Source organism: Neopsephotus bourkii, unplaced genomic scaffold (assembly GCF_033783945.1).
Source record: "Neopsephotus bourkii isolate Nb327-2 ecotype Australia unplaced genomic scaffold, CSIRO-AGI_Nbou_v1 NB_718, whole genome shotgun sequence".
Classification (NCBI taxonomy): Eukaryota; Metazoa; Chordata; class Aves; order Psittaciformes; family Psittacidae; genus Neopsephotus; species Neopsephotus bourkii.
Genome location: NW_026901217.1, coordinates 973,980 through 996,235, shown reverse-complemented (window position 1 = coordinate 996,235; position 22,256 = coordinate 973,980). Strand labels below are relative to the sequence as shown.

Sequence of the window (22,256 nt, the reverse complement as noted above, 5' to 3'; positions counted from 1 at the left end):
CTTCTAAATGAAGAGACAAAAGTAAATCCAAAATATGAACAGCTATAACTTAAAAGATCAGAACACCCATGTTAATGTCAAGGAAACGTTTCCATGTGCTGTTCAAGCCAGAAAGACTTTAATTTCTTATATAGGAAACATTTTTGCTTGGTAAGGAAAATGCATCCATGATCTTAGATTACAACAGAAGTAAAAAATAAGACTATACGAGAGTTAAAGTTATTCTAGAATAAGTTTTCTTAATTTTTGTTTTACTTATTTTTATAAAGCTCCATATACATACAGTGCTAAAGTACATACCCTTTCTTCTTGTAGTAAAGTCACCTATGGTTTGTGAATCAGTTCGCTCTAAACCATGTGGTTTAGGTCTTAAAATTTTAGGACTTTGACCTAATTGGTAAAAAGAAGACTCTCTTAATAATATTCTGTTTGTAAATGGAAAATTGAATTTTGTAAACAAACAGCACAACCCCCTGCAGAAAAGGTTAATGCCACAAGCATAAGCAAGCTGCTGAAGGAGAGTTTTACAGTTTAGAGCTAGGTCTCACACTGAGGGCTTAAGCACCAAACAAGAAAACACTGCAAGCAAGTAATTTGTTGGAGGCAAGCATAAAAGGTAGGCAAAAAAGCTAAAAAGTGTGTCTACAAATATCATAACTGATTATTACTATTACCTAGTTTCAAATTGCATTACATAAAAAGAAAAAAATTGTATTTTAAGAATACCTAGCATGACAGGGGAACAGTCATGTTTCAGATGCAACTTGAGGTACCCCTCAAAGAAATTAAATCCTCTTTAGTCACAGTATTAGTTTGGAAATAGTGATACTCTTGGGGCATCTTCTATCCACCATGCATTTCCCATTTGAGAAGCCCCAAGAATCTTTGCCTACACTGAATTCATTGTACTTGTTCCCAGAGGACTACATTTGTTTGTACCAAAACGTCTCCAACCCTGCAGACACAGGAGGACTTTCCTTCCAAGCTCCCCCTATATACCGTCCCCATACAACAGTACAACCCAACCTGCACCACAAACAACCCTGTCATAAAATTGCATTCTCTAAACTTCTTTTTAATTGTATATAATTATTTGCAAGTGCAGTAGATGCACTAATAATTCCCCAGTATGTTACACTATCATACACTTTCATGCTATCATGTTTTAGCATAACATTCTCTTTTGTTGTGCTACCACACAACAAAACACTTCAGATGAATCTGGTAACAAGGTGAGAGTACAAACTAAAGAGAACATTAGAGTTAATAAGCTGCCCACAGGCAGTAATACAACCCCTCTTTCAACAAGGAAATTCTTAGCCTAGTTGACCAAACTCTGCAAGTGTTTCAGGTCACGCTGTCTATTTTAAATGAGTAAGATCAATAATGTGTAATAACCCTAACCTTTCATGAAAGTCTACCTAACATATAGTTAATATTGGAAAAGGCGAGTGCCTTCAAGAGGTACACCAAGAAGCCATGTGAAAGGTAAATCTTTACAATAAACCAAATTAAGTTTAAGTCTGATTATGTTAGAAAGTTGCCCTACAGCATAAAATGGTAAAGGACTGGTACAGCCCAGACGTGGGATGGTGTTAACAGCACTGAGTGAGAATGCTTTGTAAGAAAAAACTTCACAGACTTGGCAACAAACACCAGAAGTCTGCAAATCTCTACCCCAAGGGTTTTGCATATGAAGTGCTCTATTAATGTTATCGCCAAAGTATTGGGAATAATCAAGTAACAACAAGATAGATAAAGATTTGGTATGGTATCTTCACTTCTACACACAGTGCTACTAAGAGAACATGCAATTAAGAGAAAATGTATTAATTGACTAGTAGTGCTGCACAGCAGCTTCCTTAAAAAGAAAAGGACATGAAATGATTTTCACACAGTTCTTTTCCGATTTCCAAATCAAATGGCTTGAAGTGCTGATGACAAGGCCAAGCAGTTGGGCAATGCTGACCAAAGACCCAGATTGTGAAGTGGTACATAGAGCATTTCTATAAAGGAAGCTGTTGACTGGAGCCAAGTCAAAAGCATAACCCAAAGCATTGGTATAGTTCATTCTGAGCTGATTCAACATTCTTAAGTACCTTGCCTACAATACTGTGATAAAAGCTTGTCTGTATAAAAAGGCCACGATTTTAAAAAGTGATTGAATAGATGTAAAAATTGAAATTCAAACACCTCTTATAAAAACAATTTGATGCTGAATATCATTACCTAAGCATATCTGTAAAACTGTGGAATACAAAACTATCTGATATGAAAGAAATTCGGCCCAATACAACTCAATTTAAAATTCCAATTAATGCATTGACCCGTGAGCACAGTTTGTAAGTACAGTGAGAAATCCAGCAGAGGTAACAGGGTTAATGAAATTACTTAACCAGTGTGTACTTTACAACCTCTCTGCTCTTACAGCCAAACATACACTGAAGTGCCTGAAACCCACAATAGAGAAGATAAGCACAAGGAACTCAGGGCTATGATTCATTATTTCTACTTCTGTTAATGATGCTATGTGGTCTCCTGTAGCTAACCTTCATAAACTATGATTATCCCCCATTTGTAAAACGTGGACATTATATAACTGCCTACACCATACTTAATTTAGCACTTACAAACCGTTCTGAGACTTTCAGAAGAGCTATTAAAGTAAGTGCAGGTCCCTATAATATTTCTCTTCTGCACCAAACAAGAACATACAAGATGTTCCAGCATAAAATAAACTCGCTAAGCTTTCTTCTCTTACTGCTGAAAGACTGTTCAACCTAAATAAATCTTGTGTCAAAACAGCTTGCTGCTACCAACAAGCCAGGATAATGCAATTTCTTTAGTTTAATATGTCACAGAGACTTAAAATGTTTGCATAGGGGTATTTTTTTTTCCCCTCCTCACTACAAAACAAAAACCAAAGTCCCAATCTCTGTTAAGAACCTTATACTGTGCAACAGAGAAGACCTGACAACAGGTAAGGGAAAAGGGTAGGGGAGATCACAATCACAAAACTGAGGTTACTTATTTGTATCTGCAGTACAGAATCCCCCCACCCCATTTTTATCCATTTAAGAAAATAAAGTAACATGAGCTCACACCTGAACAGCAGTCAGGTCTCCAACATCTATTCTATTCAGAAATAATCACTAGAAGTAAGTGTCACAGGCTGTTCTTCAAATCAGCTTAATCAAGGTGGAAGGACAGTAGATCTCTATGGAAAGCCTGGCTCCATACAGCATTCCAATGCCAGCAGTACTGTGGAATGCATTTCCCATGGTTTAGGCCCATAGGCCCAAATCCACCTCACCTAATGTTTAGGCATTCACATAAGACAATGCTATTAATTTACCTATTCTGGGAAAGATAAATCTGGGTTTAAAAAAATGTAAAATATATGTTTGGTTTTTGGTGGTGTTTTTTGTTTTAACTGAAAAGGAAATATACTGCGTTGTAATACCACTGGATGCAAACTTACAAGGGAAAAGAAAAAACCCCAAATAAGTTATGCCAAGTGAAACCAACCAAACAAGTAGTGAAAATTAGACATTTTCACCATTCAGTCAAGTTACCACCTGTGAAATGCAAAGCGCTACAGCCAGGAGAGAGAGAAGCTCAGCTTCTGCACGTTCTGTCAAGGGCACTCTGAGCTGAAAAATCACTAATGAAGTCTATTTTTCTAACAAATGGCTGCTTGTAAAAACTGCCAAGCAGAACAAGCGATTACGGATCTAGCACTAGAGTGCACTCAGATGGCATGAATTCTGCTCCTGGCATCTTGGTGTGTGTCAATGCTTCCTTTGTCTGAGGAGTCATCAGGAGAAGAGTCCATTTCACATGTTTTGATTTTGTTTCAAATAATGGAACCAAACTGAAAAAACTTTTGGTTTTTCTATCAGCTAATGTATTCTTTTTGTTTTCCATAAAAGACTTGGAATATAATGATAGGGGGAAAGGGAGCTCCACCACAGCAAACTCCTGCATCAGAGTAGGTGGGTCCTAACATTTTTGGGGTTGGGAACGTAAGCCACTTGCTGAAGAGGCTCATTTGTTTTCAGGTTTTGGGCTTGAAACACTAGTGCTAAGCAAGATTTCTGTTCAGAACGCTTCTTTTCTGACTGGCTGCTTGCTGGCAAGGGATTTTATGTCAGGAAACTGCAAATATCCTCAACAAAAGAGACCAATGCTCTATTTAAATACCAGCTATTTAGGACTTACAATTTTAAGGTAAATCTACTAACGTGACATGAAATTTAAGACATGTGCAATCTGTTAATGCTGTTTCCTGGCCAACAGGATTAATCCTCAAGAAACAAGGAGATCAGACACAGGAATACTAGAGCAGTGCTTTACTTGGAATGGGGAGAGCAAAAAGCAAAACCAGTCACTCAAGTGTCCTGCATCCACAGAAGTACTTTCAGACAGACATAACTAACAGCAGTTTCTTGTTTCCATCTAAAAAATACGCATGTTTTGCCACCTTCTCTGTAATTAGAGGAAACTGAAAATAGCACTGAGGTCCCAGAATTCCAGTACTCAGAACCACTGCATATTTTTTCCTTAAAAAACAAGGTTAAACCTCATGGTTTCATTCCCACAGGGTTTATTATTTGGTTTTCGATTTTGCAGAATAACCTCCCTCTTTCCTTCTCTTCTTCACCTGAATGAGCTCTGATTCCTGAGTACACGGTCTTCAGCACAAGAGCTCTAAAAATATCCTGAATTGCTTTTTCATCTCTGTTTTTATTACTACTATTTCCTGCCAAGGTACTTCTAATTAGAAACATATATTTAGTTATACAACATTCATATCCATTTCCATACTAGTACCCAGCAACAAATAGGAATATCAGTAATATGCTTGGTTCTGGCCAGTGATACCATGTGGATGGTATCTTAAGGACAGTAAAACCAAACTGAAATAATCTTTTAATAAGAATCAGTCATGTAAAGGAGACTCTTCAGTTTTCTTACACATCTTTAACTTCTCAAAAGTACTTCCTCAGAGCACTGGTACTTTGACTGCTCCAGAAATTAAGAATTAATTGGAAAAAGTATCTGATTATAAAGAAGTCCAACAGCAACTGACAGCTGAGGTTCACTGGTATTCAAAATATATTTGTCAAATGCCATAAAAACTATTCAGAGAATACCAAAACTATTAATCATACAAATACTATTTGATTGGTCTAATTTTTGAGTAACTCTACATGTATTTTAAAAGCCATCAAAGCATGATGAACTAAAAGCATTTAGTAGCAAGACCAGTGTTTCAAGACAAAAGCATGTTCTCAAGTGTTTATTGATTAGTAGTTTAAAGCTGCACTAATATTCATGAAGTCCAAGGGATACTACTCTCTCCACCCTTTTTTTTGTTTGTTTGTTTTTGGTTTTGTTTTTATTTATCTGAACAAAACACAGAAAATTAATGGAGTTTAACTTGTTCCCCGGACAAATCAAGCCTAACATTATAAAAAAGCCAATGGACTAGCATGACACATGTATATCAAAACCTGCTTAATGCACACAGGAAAGGAAAGAAAAAATGTATGGAGAAAAAAAAAGGCCCTTGTTATCCACGTTCGTTTATTCCTGCTTTCCCTAGCATCTTCGGAGTTCAACACTACCATCTCTACTGCTAGTATTGGAGCAAGTCTGGCAGTTGATGTTCAGAAAATTCATGTTTAATTTTAAAACCCTTCTGTCCAGTAAACCATAGCTTCCTTTGCAGCTGTGCTGCAGCCATCCAAAAGAAATCTTTACTTGAAATTATTTGTTGTTTCAAAGTTTTGTAAGATAAATCACAGCTGCAAGCTAAGGACTGGTGTATCATAGCAAGGAGCTATATAAATTTCCTTTAAAGCTATTAAGTAAAAACTAGTCTTGCAGAAGTCATTCAGTATAGCCATGGAGGAAGTGTAACTTTCAGCTAAATGGAAGTCTCTGGAGCTGAGGGTGAGGAAGGAAAAAGAAGGAAAAAAAAAATAATTTAGTACTCAACCTGCTTTCAGAACTGTGAGGAAGCAACAAAACAGCCCCCAAAATCATATTTTTTTAATTCCTAAGCGAAATGAACAGGAGGTGTAAGTTCCAAGAGTAAATGGAAGGATGAAATGCATGGATTTCTTAACAGCAAAATGAACAGTACTTCTGCTCAGAGAAGTCATCATGAAAATTAGTTTCTTTTTCAACAGATCTTCAGTTCAGTTTCTTGCTGCTGATTAAAATCACCACTCAGTTTTTCAATCCCTATTTGCCCTTAAAGCCTGAGCAAATGCGTGATCCTTTATTTAAGAATATGCAAGGCAATCACGATAGCATAGAACACTGCAGTGCTGCCAACTTCTAATTATTATTACTTTTAAAGAAATGTCAGCTCCTGTTGACACAAGTGCCTTAACTGTTTCTCTCTAGTTTTATTTCAGGATGGTGTGGTGCTCCTGCTGTATCAGGATGTGCAATATATATTCTCGCTGTCCAACTACAGACATTCAAACATGTAAATATTTAAGAAGGAAACTGTTCACTAGGCTATTTATAACTAATGTCATAATTAGTGAGGGGTCTTTGTTTCCTTAATAACTACCTACTTTGCTCGGATTTCTTACAGCGTCATATTATACTGCAACAACAGGCGATTATGCTGATCACCCAGACGCATCTCAGGATGTGGCCACATGAAAGCTCTGTACACAATTACCTACTCAAAGTGGGCCTATGCTCTTAAACAAGGAAAATTGTAATTTTCCATTAAGTTAATCTGTTTGGGAGATGTTCATGAGTAGCCATGGCAAAGATAAAGCCACATTTTATAAGCAAGCCACGTATTTGTGGTTTAACAACACAAATTATGTCTTATAACATCTTAAATGAGAAAAATCTATACGAAAACAAACCCAATTTCTTTTTCTTTTTTTTTTTTAATTTTTAAAACAATCACAAGTCCCAGCCCCATGAGAAGTTTTTTCCTCTCCCTTGATTTACTTTGTTGTTTTTTTATTTTTCAAGGTTCAACAGGGTATTTTGTTGGCATGAAAAGAAGTGTCTGCATCATTCACTGTCTCTAAATCCTAGCTTACCACTTGCTGGGCTGACAATTACTGAGGCCAAGCAGAAGTGTCTTGAAAAGCAATCATATGGACTCAACTTGCAGGAAGCATCTCAGACTAAAAGCTAATATGTTTTGTTGAAAGATAAGCCTTCTGTAAAAAAACAAAGGTGAAAATGCACTACACTAGTGCATTGCTAAATAACCTGTGCAATCCAATGCAAAACTAGGACAGAAAATCTTGCTTCAGATAATCTTAAATTCAATTGAATTCTAACAATATTTGGGCAAATACAATCATTTTTCAAGACAAGTGGAGCCAAATCCAGTACCAAGCTGTAAACTGGGAATTCTAAGTTCTTTACCGCCTCTGTTGGTGATCCACCTGGTGATCCTGAGTCCTATCACAGTTTCCTATGACCCTGAACTAGGATCTGTGCTGAACTAAAAAAACTTTGAGATAGTTCAAGTACTATGGGTCAAAAACATTACAAAAATGGCAGTGTTACACTATATTCAAAGGAATGAGATTTAGCTTTTGATTTTTCATTCCATCACGGTCATGAATTGTTAACTCAGCCACATGCCCATGGTTCATGTATCCCTTTGCAAAACACTAAAGAACGACTTTGGTACAGACACATGCTTGCTGCCCCTTAGAAAATAGAAGTTACAAAGTTACAGTAAGCAAAGCATCAAACCAAGACTTTGAAGAACTAAATTCCTCCATCACCAATTTCATCACTGACTTAACTGTTTGATGCAGATACAGAAAAAACTGTGTTTTTTCAGTTGAGACGGCAAGCAAGTACTTCTTAAGAGCTTTGAACTTTGCAGAGGAGTTGTACACACAAACACCCTCCAATCTCCCAAATGCTGCATCACTCAAATGCTTCTTCCTGACCTAGAAAAACCAACTCACACCCTACCTCTTTTATTTTTGACCATGCGCTTTCTTTGATCTCTGACTTATGTCACATTTGCACTGAAGATTAAAGCTGTCTAGACTCACAGACCTCTGTCAGGCCCTAAAGCCTTCTCGTGGACTGCCAGCACAGGCACTGGGGACTTGCCTTCCTACACAGAGCTGTTCCCTGTGGTGCGATGAAATGCTCACTACAGTCCCACAAACTGTCAGCAGGATGGAGATCACAGGATACACTGCCTGATATCACAACCCTTTTCAAACAGTCTGAATAGCCCCAGGGAAAGTACAAGGTGGAGCAGAAGAGAACGTGGCTCTTCTTTGCTGCCCCTCTCTCTCTAGGGAGTCTTCACTTCCCTAGACAATGGGTACACTGGGGGCACTGGGGCACCTTTAATTCTACTGCTCCTTCTTGGATAAATGGCTTTTTGAGGAAGCAACATGTGACGTCAAACAAATGTCACATGCCTGCTCTGTGGCAGAACCAGTCACAGTCTTTGAACAATTCAGAGAACAAGACCCAACTGCATGGATGGATGCAGTATTTCTTCCACTTGGAGCCTTTTGCAGCAACAATGCTTCTAATTTAGCATTACGACTACATGCAACTGTGGCAAGCTAAAGCAGCCAAAAAGCAGAAATACAAAATCAATATAGACAATGGTTCTTTATCATAAAAGACATAGCACCTTGAATAAAACAAAGGAAGAAAAACATTTTTGTCATTCAATTACAGGAGAATGCAGAAAAGCACCTGCAATAGATCACTTACCTTTTTGTATGCTTCCCTAGAGAAATAGTAAAGCATTTGAATTAAAGTTACAAGGGCAGGAAGCCAACACCATCTTTTGAAATGATTTTCAAGACTTCCAGAAAGTACTGTAAGCATTTACAGAAGCAGCTGTGAGCTAGAAAAATGAAACTACATGAAAATGTAGTGTAATTTCAAAGCTATGAATATTTTCTTTCATTTGTTATTATTTTTATCCATTTTCTAAAGCAAAGCTCTTTTAGAAACAGGTGGGAAAAAACACTGGGTATCTCATAGTTCACTATAGCTCCTGGCCCAGGCTACTCCTGCAGGTGGTTAGACTGAAGAGCCCCAGGCTCTCACAGCAGGCCTGTTCAAGTACCCTCCTCAGAAGACTGTCCATGTACTTTAGTGAATTTTAGACCTATTACCTACATTTAGTTTATCTGTATTATTGATTTTCATAACTCATTTCTATATAACCATACCTATTTCTTAAAAGTTTGGAGAATTTTAACAGTCTTATAACTTATCCAGAACATCAGGTCCTTATAGTCACTACTACTGATAGACAGATTGCCAAGATCCTTGCTGCCTGACACATTACTCTTCAAAGACAGCAGTACCAGAAATAACGGAGTTATCTGTTTCATCTCAGATTTACAAAACAGAAACAGCAGAGGGGAGAGCAGGCTATATGCAACAACAGCCACTGGCATCACCCAGTCCTCCATTTTCTACCCTGGCCAAACTATACTGCCTGTAAGAAGTTAGCCTTTAAACCAGAGAAAAATAGGGGAGATACTAAGCAATCTGACAACAAAAAAGCAGTGAATTATTTCTTTATGTGCTAGTTTCACTGCATTATTTCTCTGACAAATGCATTTTTAACACTGAACTTGACAAACTTTCCTGGTCCACACAAACATTACTGAGCTACAGCTAATGCTCATGTGAAAGATGATAAATGACATTTCTCATTAGCAAGGCTGGCCACCAATAAGGACTTGTTACTTGGAGGCAGTGCAAACAGTATTTTTGCAGCAATGTAACCAATAAGAAAGATACAGCAGGTTCTTCAGAGAGAACATGAGATGGGCCCTCAATCTACCTGAAGGCCTTATCACCAACACACCTGATCTCTGCTGTTAACACCATCTTTTAGAGAAGCCACAGTGGTGTGAAACAAAAATTCTTGAACTAATAGCATATTAAAATCTTCCCAATATTTAAAGGAGCAAGACTAAGAAGGTAAGTGTTGTATGTACCAGTTCCTCCCTTCCTATTTCTGCCCAAGTTCTAATGAATCTACTAGCCAACTTCATTTTTTTCTATGCACTAACTCATAGCAGAAGACCACTGTAGTACATTTATATAATCAGAACCAAGCAGATAATAGAAGAATTGCTACAAGAATTAGAAAGCTGAAAAAGCCACAAGGTAGAATATAAAGCATGCACTTGTTTGAGTTAGATGAGTGGCTTTTAGAATGCAAAACGTGGATTCATTTCAAGGAGATGCAAGAGCAACAATGCTGTCTCAGCAGACATCTTTGTGACTGCTTTGCACTGCCCTCAGCAAAAGTAAGCAGCTTTTCAACATGTAGGTTTACTACTTTTGAGGGTCAAACATTTTATCGGTGAAGTACACAAACTGGCCAGTTGGGGAAAACATTTTAAAGCAGTCCAGTGTTTATCTTAAGAATATTTTCCAGTATCAGCTTTCATTAATCTGTTACGGTCCATTATTTCTTAAGAACTAAACAAAACTACTGTCTGGTAACACAGAAACAATTAGACACAAGCAGAGAGCCAAGGTCTTGAAAAAGGCCATGCCTTGTTTTCTAAAGATAGACAGCCAAAATGAGATGTCATACTTCCCATTTCACACTGAGCTCATCTATATCACAGTGATACTATCTATTTCACTTAATTACAGGCTGTTTTCACTTAGTGGTATGAATACTAAATTAAAGGTTTAATTAGCAGATATTTTAGGTCACCTGAATATATGCCATCTAGTCTTCCCCGAAATGAAGTCATCGATTCTCAATGTAAATCCTATTTTTTGAAGCGTATTATTTTGGATTACTTGAATATAGAATAGTGCAGACATTTGACCTAATGTTCTTTAGTTCTCATTTCTACAAGGAAGTTAGTTATCTTGTCTGAAAAACAGCATGGTAGAGAAATAAGTTAAGCATTAGCCTGTATTTCTGACAGGCTGGCTGATAAAACATTTTAGATAAACTGGAAAGTCTAAGCTATTTATTAGTGATTCTCTAGATAAATATCTTTTATAGACACTTCACAACAGTATCTTCTTTGTTTCTTAAGAACAGCTGTCACCCAAATAATCCTTATTTTATGTAAAAGTAAATCCAGTACACACCAGATTTAAGAGATTAATTTTTTAAGGGGCCTCCCCTAAGGCTTGTTTGTTTTTTGTGTTGTTTTTTTTCAATTTTGCCACTGAAGTTGTTGCAGTTTCCTCAGACTCATAACAGTCATCTTACACATACTCAGCAGTTTAAAATATTTCCACATAAGGCTAGTTTTTCTTTTGCTGTATGACTTTGTTTAATCTACCACACTCTATGAAGTTAAGGAAATTATCACCTACTACAGTTTATACAAATTTCAATATAAGCATGGCACCCAGCTGCTGTGATAAAGTAAACATGTCTTTAGAGCAGGCTTGAATTAGCAGCTCCCTCCTCCCATTCAGATCCCAATGAAAAGATTTACATGGTAAACTCGCAGCCCACATACTAAACATCTTCCCGTGACTGCCCCATGTGGCCACTAACACTTAACCTAAGCAGCTCCAACAAGCGATTTTCCTTGCTTTTACAGACTGAAATGAGAACATTACCTAATTAGTAGCTACTTAGTAGTAAACGCTATCTCTTCCATATAATTCTTCCTTCATTTGTAAGAATTATTCTAGGTAAGAATCTGTAAGACTATTGCATACTTTCGAGTAGGACTAAAAAAGCAGCACAATATACAGCTCATTCTTGTAGTAATGATTAATTTCTTCTAACCATGTTTACATCAAAAGCAAATACTTAAGAGAGTTAACCAAGTTATTTAAAACTTTTACTTCATACAATGAAAGCATGTACTGATCCTGTCCCCAGCACTGTTATGGTTATCAATTTGCATTCTATCCAACGTCTTGCGTGCTCCCTCCATCACAAGTCAGGCTGTCTTCTACATATAAAGACTAAACCTCACACTTCTGAGTGCTAGTAACTCTGTGCCATTTTTGCATTAGTAACTACAGTAATAAACTTTAAACCTATGCTTGGATGTGGCACTGTTATTGTGATGCTTTAATATGGTTAAAAATAATCCTAGGATTCCTTTGTGTCATGGTTATATCATAGGATAAGAATTTTTTTGTTAGAATTTTTAAAAGTAGATCATTCCCACCAACCAGAAGTTGGGAGAGCTATGTTATTTTTTTTACATGATAAAAATCAATGTCTATTGGAGATTTTCCTCACCTTTTCTGTCTGGTTTGAGGTTCCGATCCACTGGCGGTGGCTCACATTCTGCAACAGGTACTGATCGTCTGGGAGGTGTCTTTGGACTGGACCTGAAACCCATGTGAGCAGGAGGAGGGACTTGCTTTCCAAATAATGGAAAATCAAACGTGCCTGGTGTCATTGGTACATAGTTTGTTTCCTGGATGGGTTCAGTGAAGCTGCTGGAATGCTGTCGTGGAGGAGAGTTGGGATTCATTGGGACATAATTTTCATCTAGTTCTTCACTTGAAACACTTCCCACTGTCAACATGCTTCTGTTTTTCTAGAATTAACATACATTGCCTTTAACAAAATAAGTTATGCAATCAGCTGTGAATCATACGAGTTTTTTAACCTAATCTACTCAGATTAATACATTCTAATGAAACTTAAAAATCACAAATGCTGTACAGCTCGCTTTTTTGCACGGGAACAAAGAGCATTCAAGCACTGTCACTGTCGCCTCTCATCAGATCAAGTCATACTTACAAAGTGGTTATGGAAGCCCTCCAATGAATTAGATCTGTCATTCGGAAACGTTCGTGGAATATCATAACAGTCTTGAGAACTAATTTCTAAAAGAAACAAGAAGAGAAAGTGGCTATTTATCAATCCTGTTCCTGTCACTTGGCAGCAGGCATCCAGAGTCTGTTATTATTTACCGTCTGCTTCTGAGAGCATACAACTACTCCTTCTGAAGTATATAGATATTATCTATATACTTGAGAGGACTGTGTTCACAAACAAACTTAGCACTGATCAGTTACAACCTGGAGATCTTACAGTGGCTTTTTTCCATGACAAGAAACTAAAAAAAAAAAAAAAAAAAAAAAGTAATTTCTCCTTTTAAAGCAGCAGCTAAGTCTTAATTTCAAACAGGCAGGTGCAAGAATTAAGTGTAGAATTAATTTGAGATACTGGGCTGTCATGAAAAACCTATTCTAGAATAAACAGCAGATGTACTTCAGGATCTGGAGAAAGGTTTTCTGACTGAACAGCCTTCCCTTTGAAGAGCTGACTCAACAGCATTCGATCTATTGCAGGAACAGGTGACTGAATCCCTGCTCTCAGCTCTTCAGTACGGTCTCCAGGGGCTTTCAGTTTGAACAAACTGCTACACAAACATACATCTCTCCGTTTTCAGGTGCCTGGGTCTTGGCAGTCCCCATTAAGAAAATCCTCAGCTTTGTGGCTGTTTCTCTGGTGCACAGCAATGTTTATGAGACATTTGGCTCCCAGGTCCTGCTCACCCATGTAGAAGAAGGCTGCCTTTCTCTGTAACAGACATGCCCTTCCTCCTGATGCCAAGATAGACTGTGGGCAAACTCTGGGGTTTAACACTGCCTTTTCCCAAAAGAAATGACAGAAACATTTGGGGTCTTTTTTGAGATTTCCACCTCAGAGAAAAGAAAAACCAAACACAAACAACAAAACAAACCAAACAACAAACCCTTTGCTATTAAGAGCCAAATTAAAACAGTATTTTCAGAAAGGTTACTCTTCCTGAGGTGAACAATCTGAGCCAGAATGTAGGAGTAGTCACTTACAAACTTAGCAAAGTGAGAGGAGAGAAGATAAGCAGAGCAAATAAGGCTCTTTCAAGGTGTTACTCTGTCATTTTAAAACACTAACAACCACCAATATTATGCTTAGCCTACAAAATGACTGGTAAACAGGATATTACTGAGTGCCTGTATGATCACATACATTATGTGTATTGCCTCCTCTAAAAGCTCTGTCCCCATCCCCTTTCACATTTCATCCTCCCATCCCATACCTAGCACAACTCAAACACTTCTCCTTTAAAATCCCCTCTTCACATCTAGCATCAACTCTACCCAGTTTAAAATGTCGTTTGAGAAATAACACTGTAATGCCCACCTGCCTCAGGAGTCTGCAAAAAAATTTAAACTCCTAGCCCAAGAGCAGTTAACAATACTATAATAACTGCTCTATATAACAATAAATATCAGCTTTCCAACCTGTACTATGCATTTCTTGAATTTGCATTTGAGCAAATAAGAACAGGAATGAAAAAAGGCAGGAAAAAACACAAGAAATGCCAAACTCTCCAAGTAAAAGTAGCTCCACCAGATTTGCTATGACCTGAAATAAACCTAGCTGCTAAAGGAAGAGAACTAAAAAAAAATGCATTAGCACATCTGGAATACCAACATTTAGGTGAATACAAGGAACAACTTCACTTATAAGCTGTCATATGCACATCTGTTCCAAGGAGGGAAATAAAGGTTGGTGGCAATGATTGCCAGATGAGGGTTGATCTCAAAGCTCTGAGCATACACCAAGTGCCATTAACCTTCATGAAACATTTTTAGCTTCTGCACATTTAGACCATTACCTGCCAACCTTACTTTGGTTATTCTGGAAAACTTGTAACAGTAATATTGAATTTAGCTCTGTGAGTTTGTTAGCAAAAAAAACCCCCAAAACCAAAAAACCAAAAAGATTATGTGTTCTTCATTGCTGTTCTCTGAAGACAAGTGATACCATAAGTATTGCTAGGTCTTCAAACATTTGTAGCTAAGACTGAGTGCCACAATACAATATACATCCCTTATCAATATTCTATGCTTTGCTGTTTTGATGGTTTATTTTAATAGCTTTTTCTTCTCACATACTTAAAGCACTGCAACCACAGACTGCTTTGCAAAGAGCTACACACTTGTTTTTAAAGGCTAGAAATGCCTCTCATACCATTCAGCCCATTCATATCATTCATTATCACATCATTCATCACAAGATCACATTATTTAACACAAAATTCTGGAAGAGCAGGATAAAATATGAAATACTGACCTTTGCGGAAGATATTCAAATCTACAGTTGAAATGGTATTACTGCGTGACGGCGGCATTCCTGCTGTAGGGATGCAATAACTACTATCAGTGTCTGAAGCAGTGCGATTAATGCTACATGTTTCCACAGGAGATCGATCTGCAGTGTGGTGAGGTTTTGGTGGCCGAGGTGGAGGAATATCTGGAATAGTCTCCAGTTTTGAAGTCTGAGACAATGTTCCCTCTGGAAAAGTTCGTGGAATCTGGTAAGTACCTCCAGGTGTGGGGGGAATGTCATAGCTAATGGAGATGTGTCTCATCTGTGCATCTAATGAAGATGTTGCTGATGGGGTATTGAAAACATGTTGCTCTCCTTCTGCATCAGTCCCAGATGGAGACGCTGCCTTCGGCAAAACATCCTGTGAGTAACTCCTAGGCAGGTTATAAAGGCTGCAGTCTGCTAGTGTCAGTCCAGTACGAGAAGGAGGAGAGTCGTAGACACCTTGCTGCTGAAAAAAGCCATTCACAGCATGCTTGCTTGCTGACGGAGCAGGATTTTTGTGGGAGGGCACGTTATCATTGCAGTCTGTTTCAGAAGAGCTGGATTTTGCCGAGTCAGCATGAGATCTACACATAAATCAGATTGTAAGATTAAAATGTTGATGAACATACAAAGAAAAACAAACATTACAAATAATAAACAAAACATTGAAAATGTAAACAATTAAGTCTATCAGTCTCTTCCAGTTCTTTTTTTTTAAGGATCCTAAGTAAGTATATACACATAAATCCATGCACATGAAACACATAACACAATTGTGGAGCTTTAGCAGCAGTTAACAAGTTTGTTTCATAAAGCAAGTGAGTTCCACAATGCCAATTTGGAGCAGAGTTTGTTTGGGGCTGGGGGATTTTTTAATTTATTTTTTTTAATCCATGTTGCAAACTAGCAGTACTTTAATGGCACTGTTAAAAGGCAAAAATAATACACACTCCTTGGGTTTACAGAACTTGCTAGTTCTAATCAGTATGCAAAAATGTTAGAGGAAAAAATACTGCAGCAACACCCTTATGCTCATACTTGAAGATACCTACTGGCCATAAAAAAAAAAAGGTTTGAAATACATAAAGGAGAGAAAGGAGGAGATAAGAACAGAAATAGGAGAAAGCATGTTTAGGAATGCCATCCAGAGGGACCTCGACACACTTGTGAGGTGGGCTGATGCCAACCTCATGAAGTTTAATCATGCCAAGTGCAAGGTCCTCCACCTGGGTCAGAGCAATCCCAGGCACAGCTACAGGCTGGGCAGAGAAGAGATTCAGAGCAGCCCTGTGGAGAAGGGCTTGGGGGTGCTGGTTGATGAGAAAATGAACATGAGGCGGCTTCAGTGTGCGCTCACAGCCCAGAAAGCCAACCGTATCCTGGGCTGCATCACAAGGAGCGTGACCAGCAGGTCGAAGGAGGTGATCCTGCCCCTCTCCTCTGCTCTTGTGAGACCTCACCTGGAGTATTGCGTGCAGTTCTGGTGTCCTCAACATAAAAAGGACATGGAACTGCTGGAACAAGTCCAGAGGAGGGCCACGAGGATGGTCAGGGGACTGGAGCACCTCCTGTATGAAGACAGGCTGAGAAAGTTGGGGCTGTTCAGCCTGGAGAAGAGAAGGCTGCGTGGAGACCTCACAGCAGCCTTCCAGTATCTGAAGGGGGCCTATAGGGGTGCTGGGGAGGGACTCTTCATTAGGGACTGTAGTGACAGGACAAGGGGTAACAGGTTAAAACTTAAACAGGGGAAGTTTAGATTGGATATAAGGAAAAAGTACTTTCCTGTTAGGGTGGTGAGGCACCGGAATGGGTTGCTGATGGAGGTATGAATGCTCCATCCCTGGCAGTGTTCAAGGCCAGGCTGGATGAAGCCTTGGGTGACATGGTTTAGCGTGAGGTGTTCGTGCCCATGGCAAGAGAGTTGGAACTAGATGATCTTAAAGTCCTTTCCAACCCTAACTATTCTATGATTCTGTGTTCTTCGTGGTGTGCATAATTCACAGGTTCTATGTGCAAAAGCGTGTTTTTTTCCTTGAATGTAAATTAAGGCAGTGTTGTTAGATAAAACTGCACAGCAGTTATCCTTTGATTTTCTGGAAATTCTATCTTTTATGAGAACAGCATTGCAATACTGGCACTAACCAGTACCAGTAAACTTCCATGGTAAGCCATGTAAAATCACCAGTAAACACACTGCACTTTCCTCCCCTCCCTAACTTCCCCAGTTACCTTGCTTCAGGCAGGGAAATTCAAGAAATTCTGTTACCAGTCTGACTCCTTGCTTAAATGAAAGTCAAGACAGTGGCAAAATACTAACAAAGTGGTTAACGCAGTCCATACACTTTTCGATCAATCATACCATATTTCCTGTTTTCATTACCACAGCACAATACCAATGTGTTAATTCATACACACATATGTAAATATTTTAGCATGCGTGTGCATCAATGAATAGCTGCTATACAGCTCTTAATAGGCTCTATTAAGCAAATGGACCATGCAGTTCACAGAACCTCTAAGGAATGAGACATCTAAAATTCAACAGCATAACTGCCACAAGAAGTACTTTTTCCTCTTAAGAGGCTCTCTACCTCAAAGTGATCACAACCAGAATTTATTATTCAAATTTCAATTTGGCAATAAGATCACACAAAACTTTACTTCTCAGGGCACAGCTGGATTTGTCTCCATGGGTTCTGGCAACCTGAGGAGAAAGGAATCCGGTTTAGCTGTTCATTTAGGTTTCCTTGGCAGTTACTAGAGAAATGGAGACTGCGTGAAACACAATCTGTTCTTTCTAGATATCCATCTAAACCTGACGAATCACTCTCCCAGAGTGCCTCTCTGACAGCTATCGAGGGAGCCCATGTGTTTAGCTTAGACTGGGCATCCGCAGTAAAGAAAAATGTCATTCACCTAACCAACTGGTTTTTGTTCTGTTTAATAGCAGAGATACAATCTCTATCAGTCCAAATGGCTTATGAGAGCTCTTCTCCAGCTTTAATTATATCAGCTTTTTTTACTGGCTTGTTATTAGGTATTTTCTTTTCTTTTTTTTTTTGTGTTTTGTTGTTTGGTTTTGTTTCTTTGTTTTTTTGTGTGTGTGGTTTTGGTTTGTTTTCACTAGAAAAAGTACAATAATTTTGCTGTGGTTATTATTTTCTCCGTTGATTTGAGTTCTGTCTCACTGGTTGGAACTGGTTTCTAGGTAACTTTGAATACCGATCTGCATTTAGTTTACCAGACCCCCCCAAAATAATGGATTGTTCTCATTAAGTATTTATCCTTGGCACAACTGAGGAAGTGAGAGCTCCTACAATCCTTATGATGCTGACCATGAAGTATATCTTGTCTGCTAACAGTTTACTTCCTTTGCCTCACTATTGAACCACTAGAAGTTTAGCACACTTGCAAAAAATAGAACACATAGTACAGGAGGGACTACATGAGATTACAGAGCACATAATAAATTGTGAACATACCGTGTGACTAGTAACACATTGAGCTTAGCCCCTGCTGTAGCCCTTGCTCTTTACTTGAAGGATTCATTCAGGAGTTGCTCACTTCTTAGATGTACTCTTCTGGTTCTGTGGTATTCATTCAGACCAAAGTCTCAGCAAAAGTCACATATGTTTTATATAAGCAAGTGTGGCAAGGATTGTGATCTATATTTTATATGCTATAAAAATAAACTGGCCAGTCTAGAGAAGCTGGACACTGTCAGTCAATTGTAGAATCAAAACTGTTAGTTCCAGTTGACTAGGATATACTTGGAAATGAGAAAACTTTCAAAACTAGAGAAATAAAATATAAACACTATATTTATCTTACAAAAACATGCAGAGGCTATAACCAAAGTTCAGAATGCAACAACAGCACATGTACAATGACAGCACTTAGGGATTACCCATGATATGTAAGCAACAAATGCTGACATTTTTAAATTTAGGAGTTTTCCTGTGTCTAAGCAAATGCTGCTGCTTCTCTCTTGACCACAAGCACTTGCAAAAAAATAAAGACTTCCAAAAACCATGACACACGAGGCAGCCAGGCCTGTTATTTGGCAACAACTTAAATTTCTCATTATAAGGCGGCATTTCTGATTTAATTCATTATTTTAAAAGTAATCTTTTGGAATCAACTTCTTGGTCTATTGAAATAGTTTTCAAAATATGAATGGGCTGTAACCAACCTGAGTTTGAAAGGCCAAAAATTTCAAGGCAGTCTGAAACATGAACTAAGAAAGCAATTTATGCCAAATAAAGACAGGGAATTCTGCAACTGAAGTTTAACTGCTTTTCAAAGTCAGTATTAACCGCTGATCATGATAGGAACACCATGCACAATTATGAAGATGTACAACACATAGCTGATTCCTGTTACCTCAAGGTTGGGACTGGAGTTCAGGGAGTGACTTGACTCCTGTTTTTTTTTAAAGGTAGGATTTCAGATGCAAGATGCTTGGTGACTTCTGCACAAAGTTTCAGCTAACTTAATTTTCCACACATACTTCAGAACAGCTCAACACAAAAAAATCAATTGTTTTCAATATCCCATTAACAATTAGTTATTAAGATAAGGATTGTTTTTTTACACCTCAGTTTAAAATAATGGCAAAGTTAGATATAACACAATGAAAACACCTCACTATTTATAAGCAGAGGATGACTGTGACATGAATTCAGTGCTATCACATGCTGGCATCACACAGCTGCAAATTCTGCTAAGTGACCCAACTATTCCTTACTCAGTGCTAGGACTGGACACCTCTTTACACACATTGAGATGACTGTAGAGGCTGCTGAGCTATAAGGACTGGACATTAACATGACTGAGAAGAGGTGGGATATTGAGGCAGAGGGAGCCCAGTAAGAAGCCTGTCTCCACATACCAAAAAATACTTGTTGACAAGGACTCAGGGGAAAAAGTTTTTAAAGTGTTTTAGTCCGAGAAGTAATCATCCCATTTTTGATTATGCTGTAATTCAGTCTGGCTTAACCATTCATCCTTTTAAGATGATCCTTTTCCCATTTGCAGGAATCGATATGACCAATTAAAGAGAATACTGTGAAGAAAGTGGCAGCAGAACTGCTCGTGTGAGCCAACAACCTGGGGCAGCAACAAGAAGCGTAGTAAAAATGTGGCTAGATAGATAAATAAAAAGCCATCTCTGTTTCCATGGATGCCAAAGTTACAGTTTTTCTGTTAAAACTCACAGAACACCATGCAAAATGCATCTCAAACAAACAGTATTTTCAGGCAAGTTAATGGTTCTGTGATTAATTTCTCACACGCATTCCAAAAACAGCTACTGTTCACTCACTGCAGTGGAATCTTTTTACTTTCAAAATCTTCTAATAGCAGGTACTCCTGCCCTTCTTCTGAGAGAAAGGGTGACCCCTGGCTGGTTCATAACACAGGAAAGATGAGGAAGACAGCATTTAGTATTTCAATACACCTCTCAAATGAGCCAGAACATTAAGGGAGTTGGAAACAGTCTTTGGCTGCATTTTCTTATTCAGAATTCAAATACAAACCTTCAAATCCCACTAAATGCTGCAGTCCAACAATACTTTTTCTCAAGTTAACAGTGACCAGAGCATAAAACTATTTTAGACAAAATACAGCATGATTATTACAGCTGTAAATTGCTGCGTTCAAGATACTCTCACAACAGCACATGCTGTGTTCCATGACACCATTAATGAAGCATTTCAAAATTATGTCTTAGTTCTGAAACACCACAATTCTTAAAGATTTCCAGAGAGGCAGTTTGGATACTTCCCTTATGTTCCACAGTTACCTGCCTCACCCGGCAAAGAACCACAAAGCCTTGAAATAAAAATCTCAGATTACCTACGAAGCAACATGGAAAATTAGAACAGAAGAGTTTGCTCTTGGCAACTTCGAAGTCTAAAGGGAAAAAACTGAGAAATAAACTATTGTTTATTTCAGGTATTGTTACTACTTGAGTAACAATACCTGCCTATTTCATTACATCTGTTAAGCTTTGCACTTTACACTAAGGAAAAGAGGTTGTAAGAAATACAGATAAATTGTACCAAGTCTGAAAATTAACAGGAAAGTGATGCAACCATGTAATTTTTAATTCACCTGTAAAGATGTGGACTGGGGTATTACACAGTGTCCCTCTAACTGATCATCTTAGTAACATTGCTACACAGATACACAAAGCTCTAATTCCTTAGGAAAAGGTCTATATCCCCTATACTCTGTCCCAGATCCAGTAGAACACCTACTCTACCATGAAACATAAGCAGTCCTTTTAGGTGGAACTGAAACTCCAGCATAACTATTATTCTGAATGTTCATTATTACAGCCTTCTTAGTAAAGGGACATAGCTATTTAGTGAATTTAGTTAAATATAATACACTAAGCCCACACAATTTCCCAGTAACCACAATGCCAATGTTGCACTGTTTTCAAATATTCCTATTAAAAAAAAACATTATTTCTTTAAACAACCTCTACACTCCCGAAGACTTCTTTCATTTTTTTCTCAGTTTCCTTGGAATTTTATGCCTCCTGGACCATATGCCTTTCCCAACATCCAAATACCTTCTCTCCTGTGTCACCAGTGTCTTCCTCAAGAAATCTTGAAGGCGACCTGGATGCTATACTTCACCATGTTTTGTGTAAGGAGACCAGGAAAGGGGACCCCTTCTACTTACCCCTTATTTACTCCTCCTACTTAACCCATATGCCACACAACTGTCAAACTCATGTGAGAAAGTCAGTTACACATCCCAGCCTTAATCATTGCAAAAAACATGCTTCATGTGCTGGTGTTACAAATCCATTCTATGCCCATCCCTTGCAGAAGAAAACAGGCAGACACATTTCTCATTAATCAGGGTGCCAAAATGGAAAGTAAAGATTTCTCTGCCAAGCCGTTCAGGAAACAATACTACTGGCAGGAACGGTGAACATACCTTTCAGGCACCATCAGCTTCTAAACATCACTAATCACTGAAATTTTTAACACTGAAAAAGCAACTACTGGGTTTCTCCTTCTCTTGCAGGACACTTTGGGGCATGCTGTTCTGCCTATAACCTGCACATTCCATACTCTGGGGAAACTGGAGGCTCATTTATCCATTTTATAAGAATGATTTTAAAGGGTGGATACTTTTCTAC

At 38.2% G+C, this 22,256-nt stretch overlaps 1 protein-coding gene across 11 annotated transcripts in view; it reads right to left on the bottom strand.

The window, feature by feature from the left end:
* Positions 1-22,256, bottom strand: part of GAB1 (GRB2 associated binding protein 1) — a 98,049-nt gene that overhangs the window by 7,587 nt on the left and 68,206 nt on the right. For 6 of the 11 annotated variants that reach the window (XM_061354135.1, XM_061354128.1, XM_061354127.1 and 3 more), the window contains exons 4-8: positions 20,421-20,501; positions 15,077-15,681; positions 12,749-12,834; positions 12,239-12,542; positions 301-390 (exon numbers count right to left, since the gene is read on the bottom strand). In XM_061354135.1, the coding sequence (XP_061210119.1) occupies positions 301-390; positions 12,239-12,542; positions 12,749-12,834; positions 15,077-15,681; positions 20,421-20,501 (1,166 nt within the window). The remainder of the gene's footprint in view (positions 1-300; positions 391-12,238; positions 12,543-12,748; positions 12,835-15,076; positions 15,682-20,420; positions 20,502-22,256) is intronic. The other 5 variants (XM_061354133.1, XM_061354130.1, XM_061354132.1 and 2 more) reach the window with 4 other exon arrangements.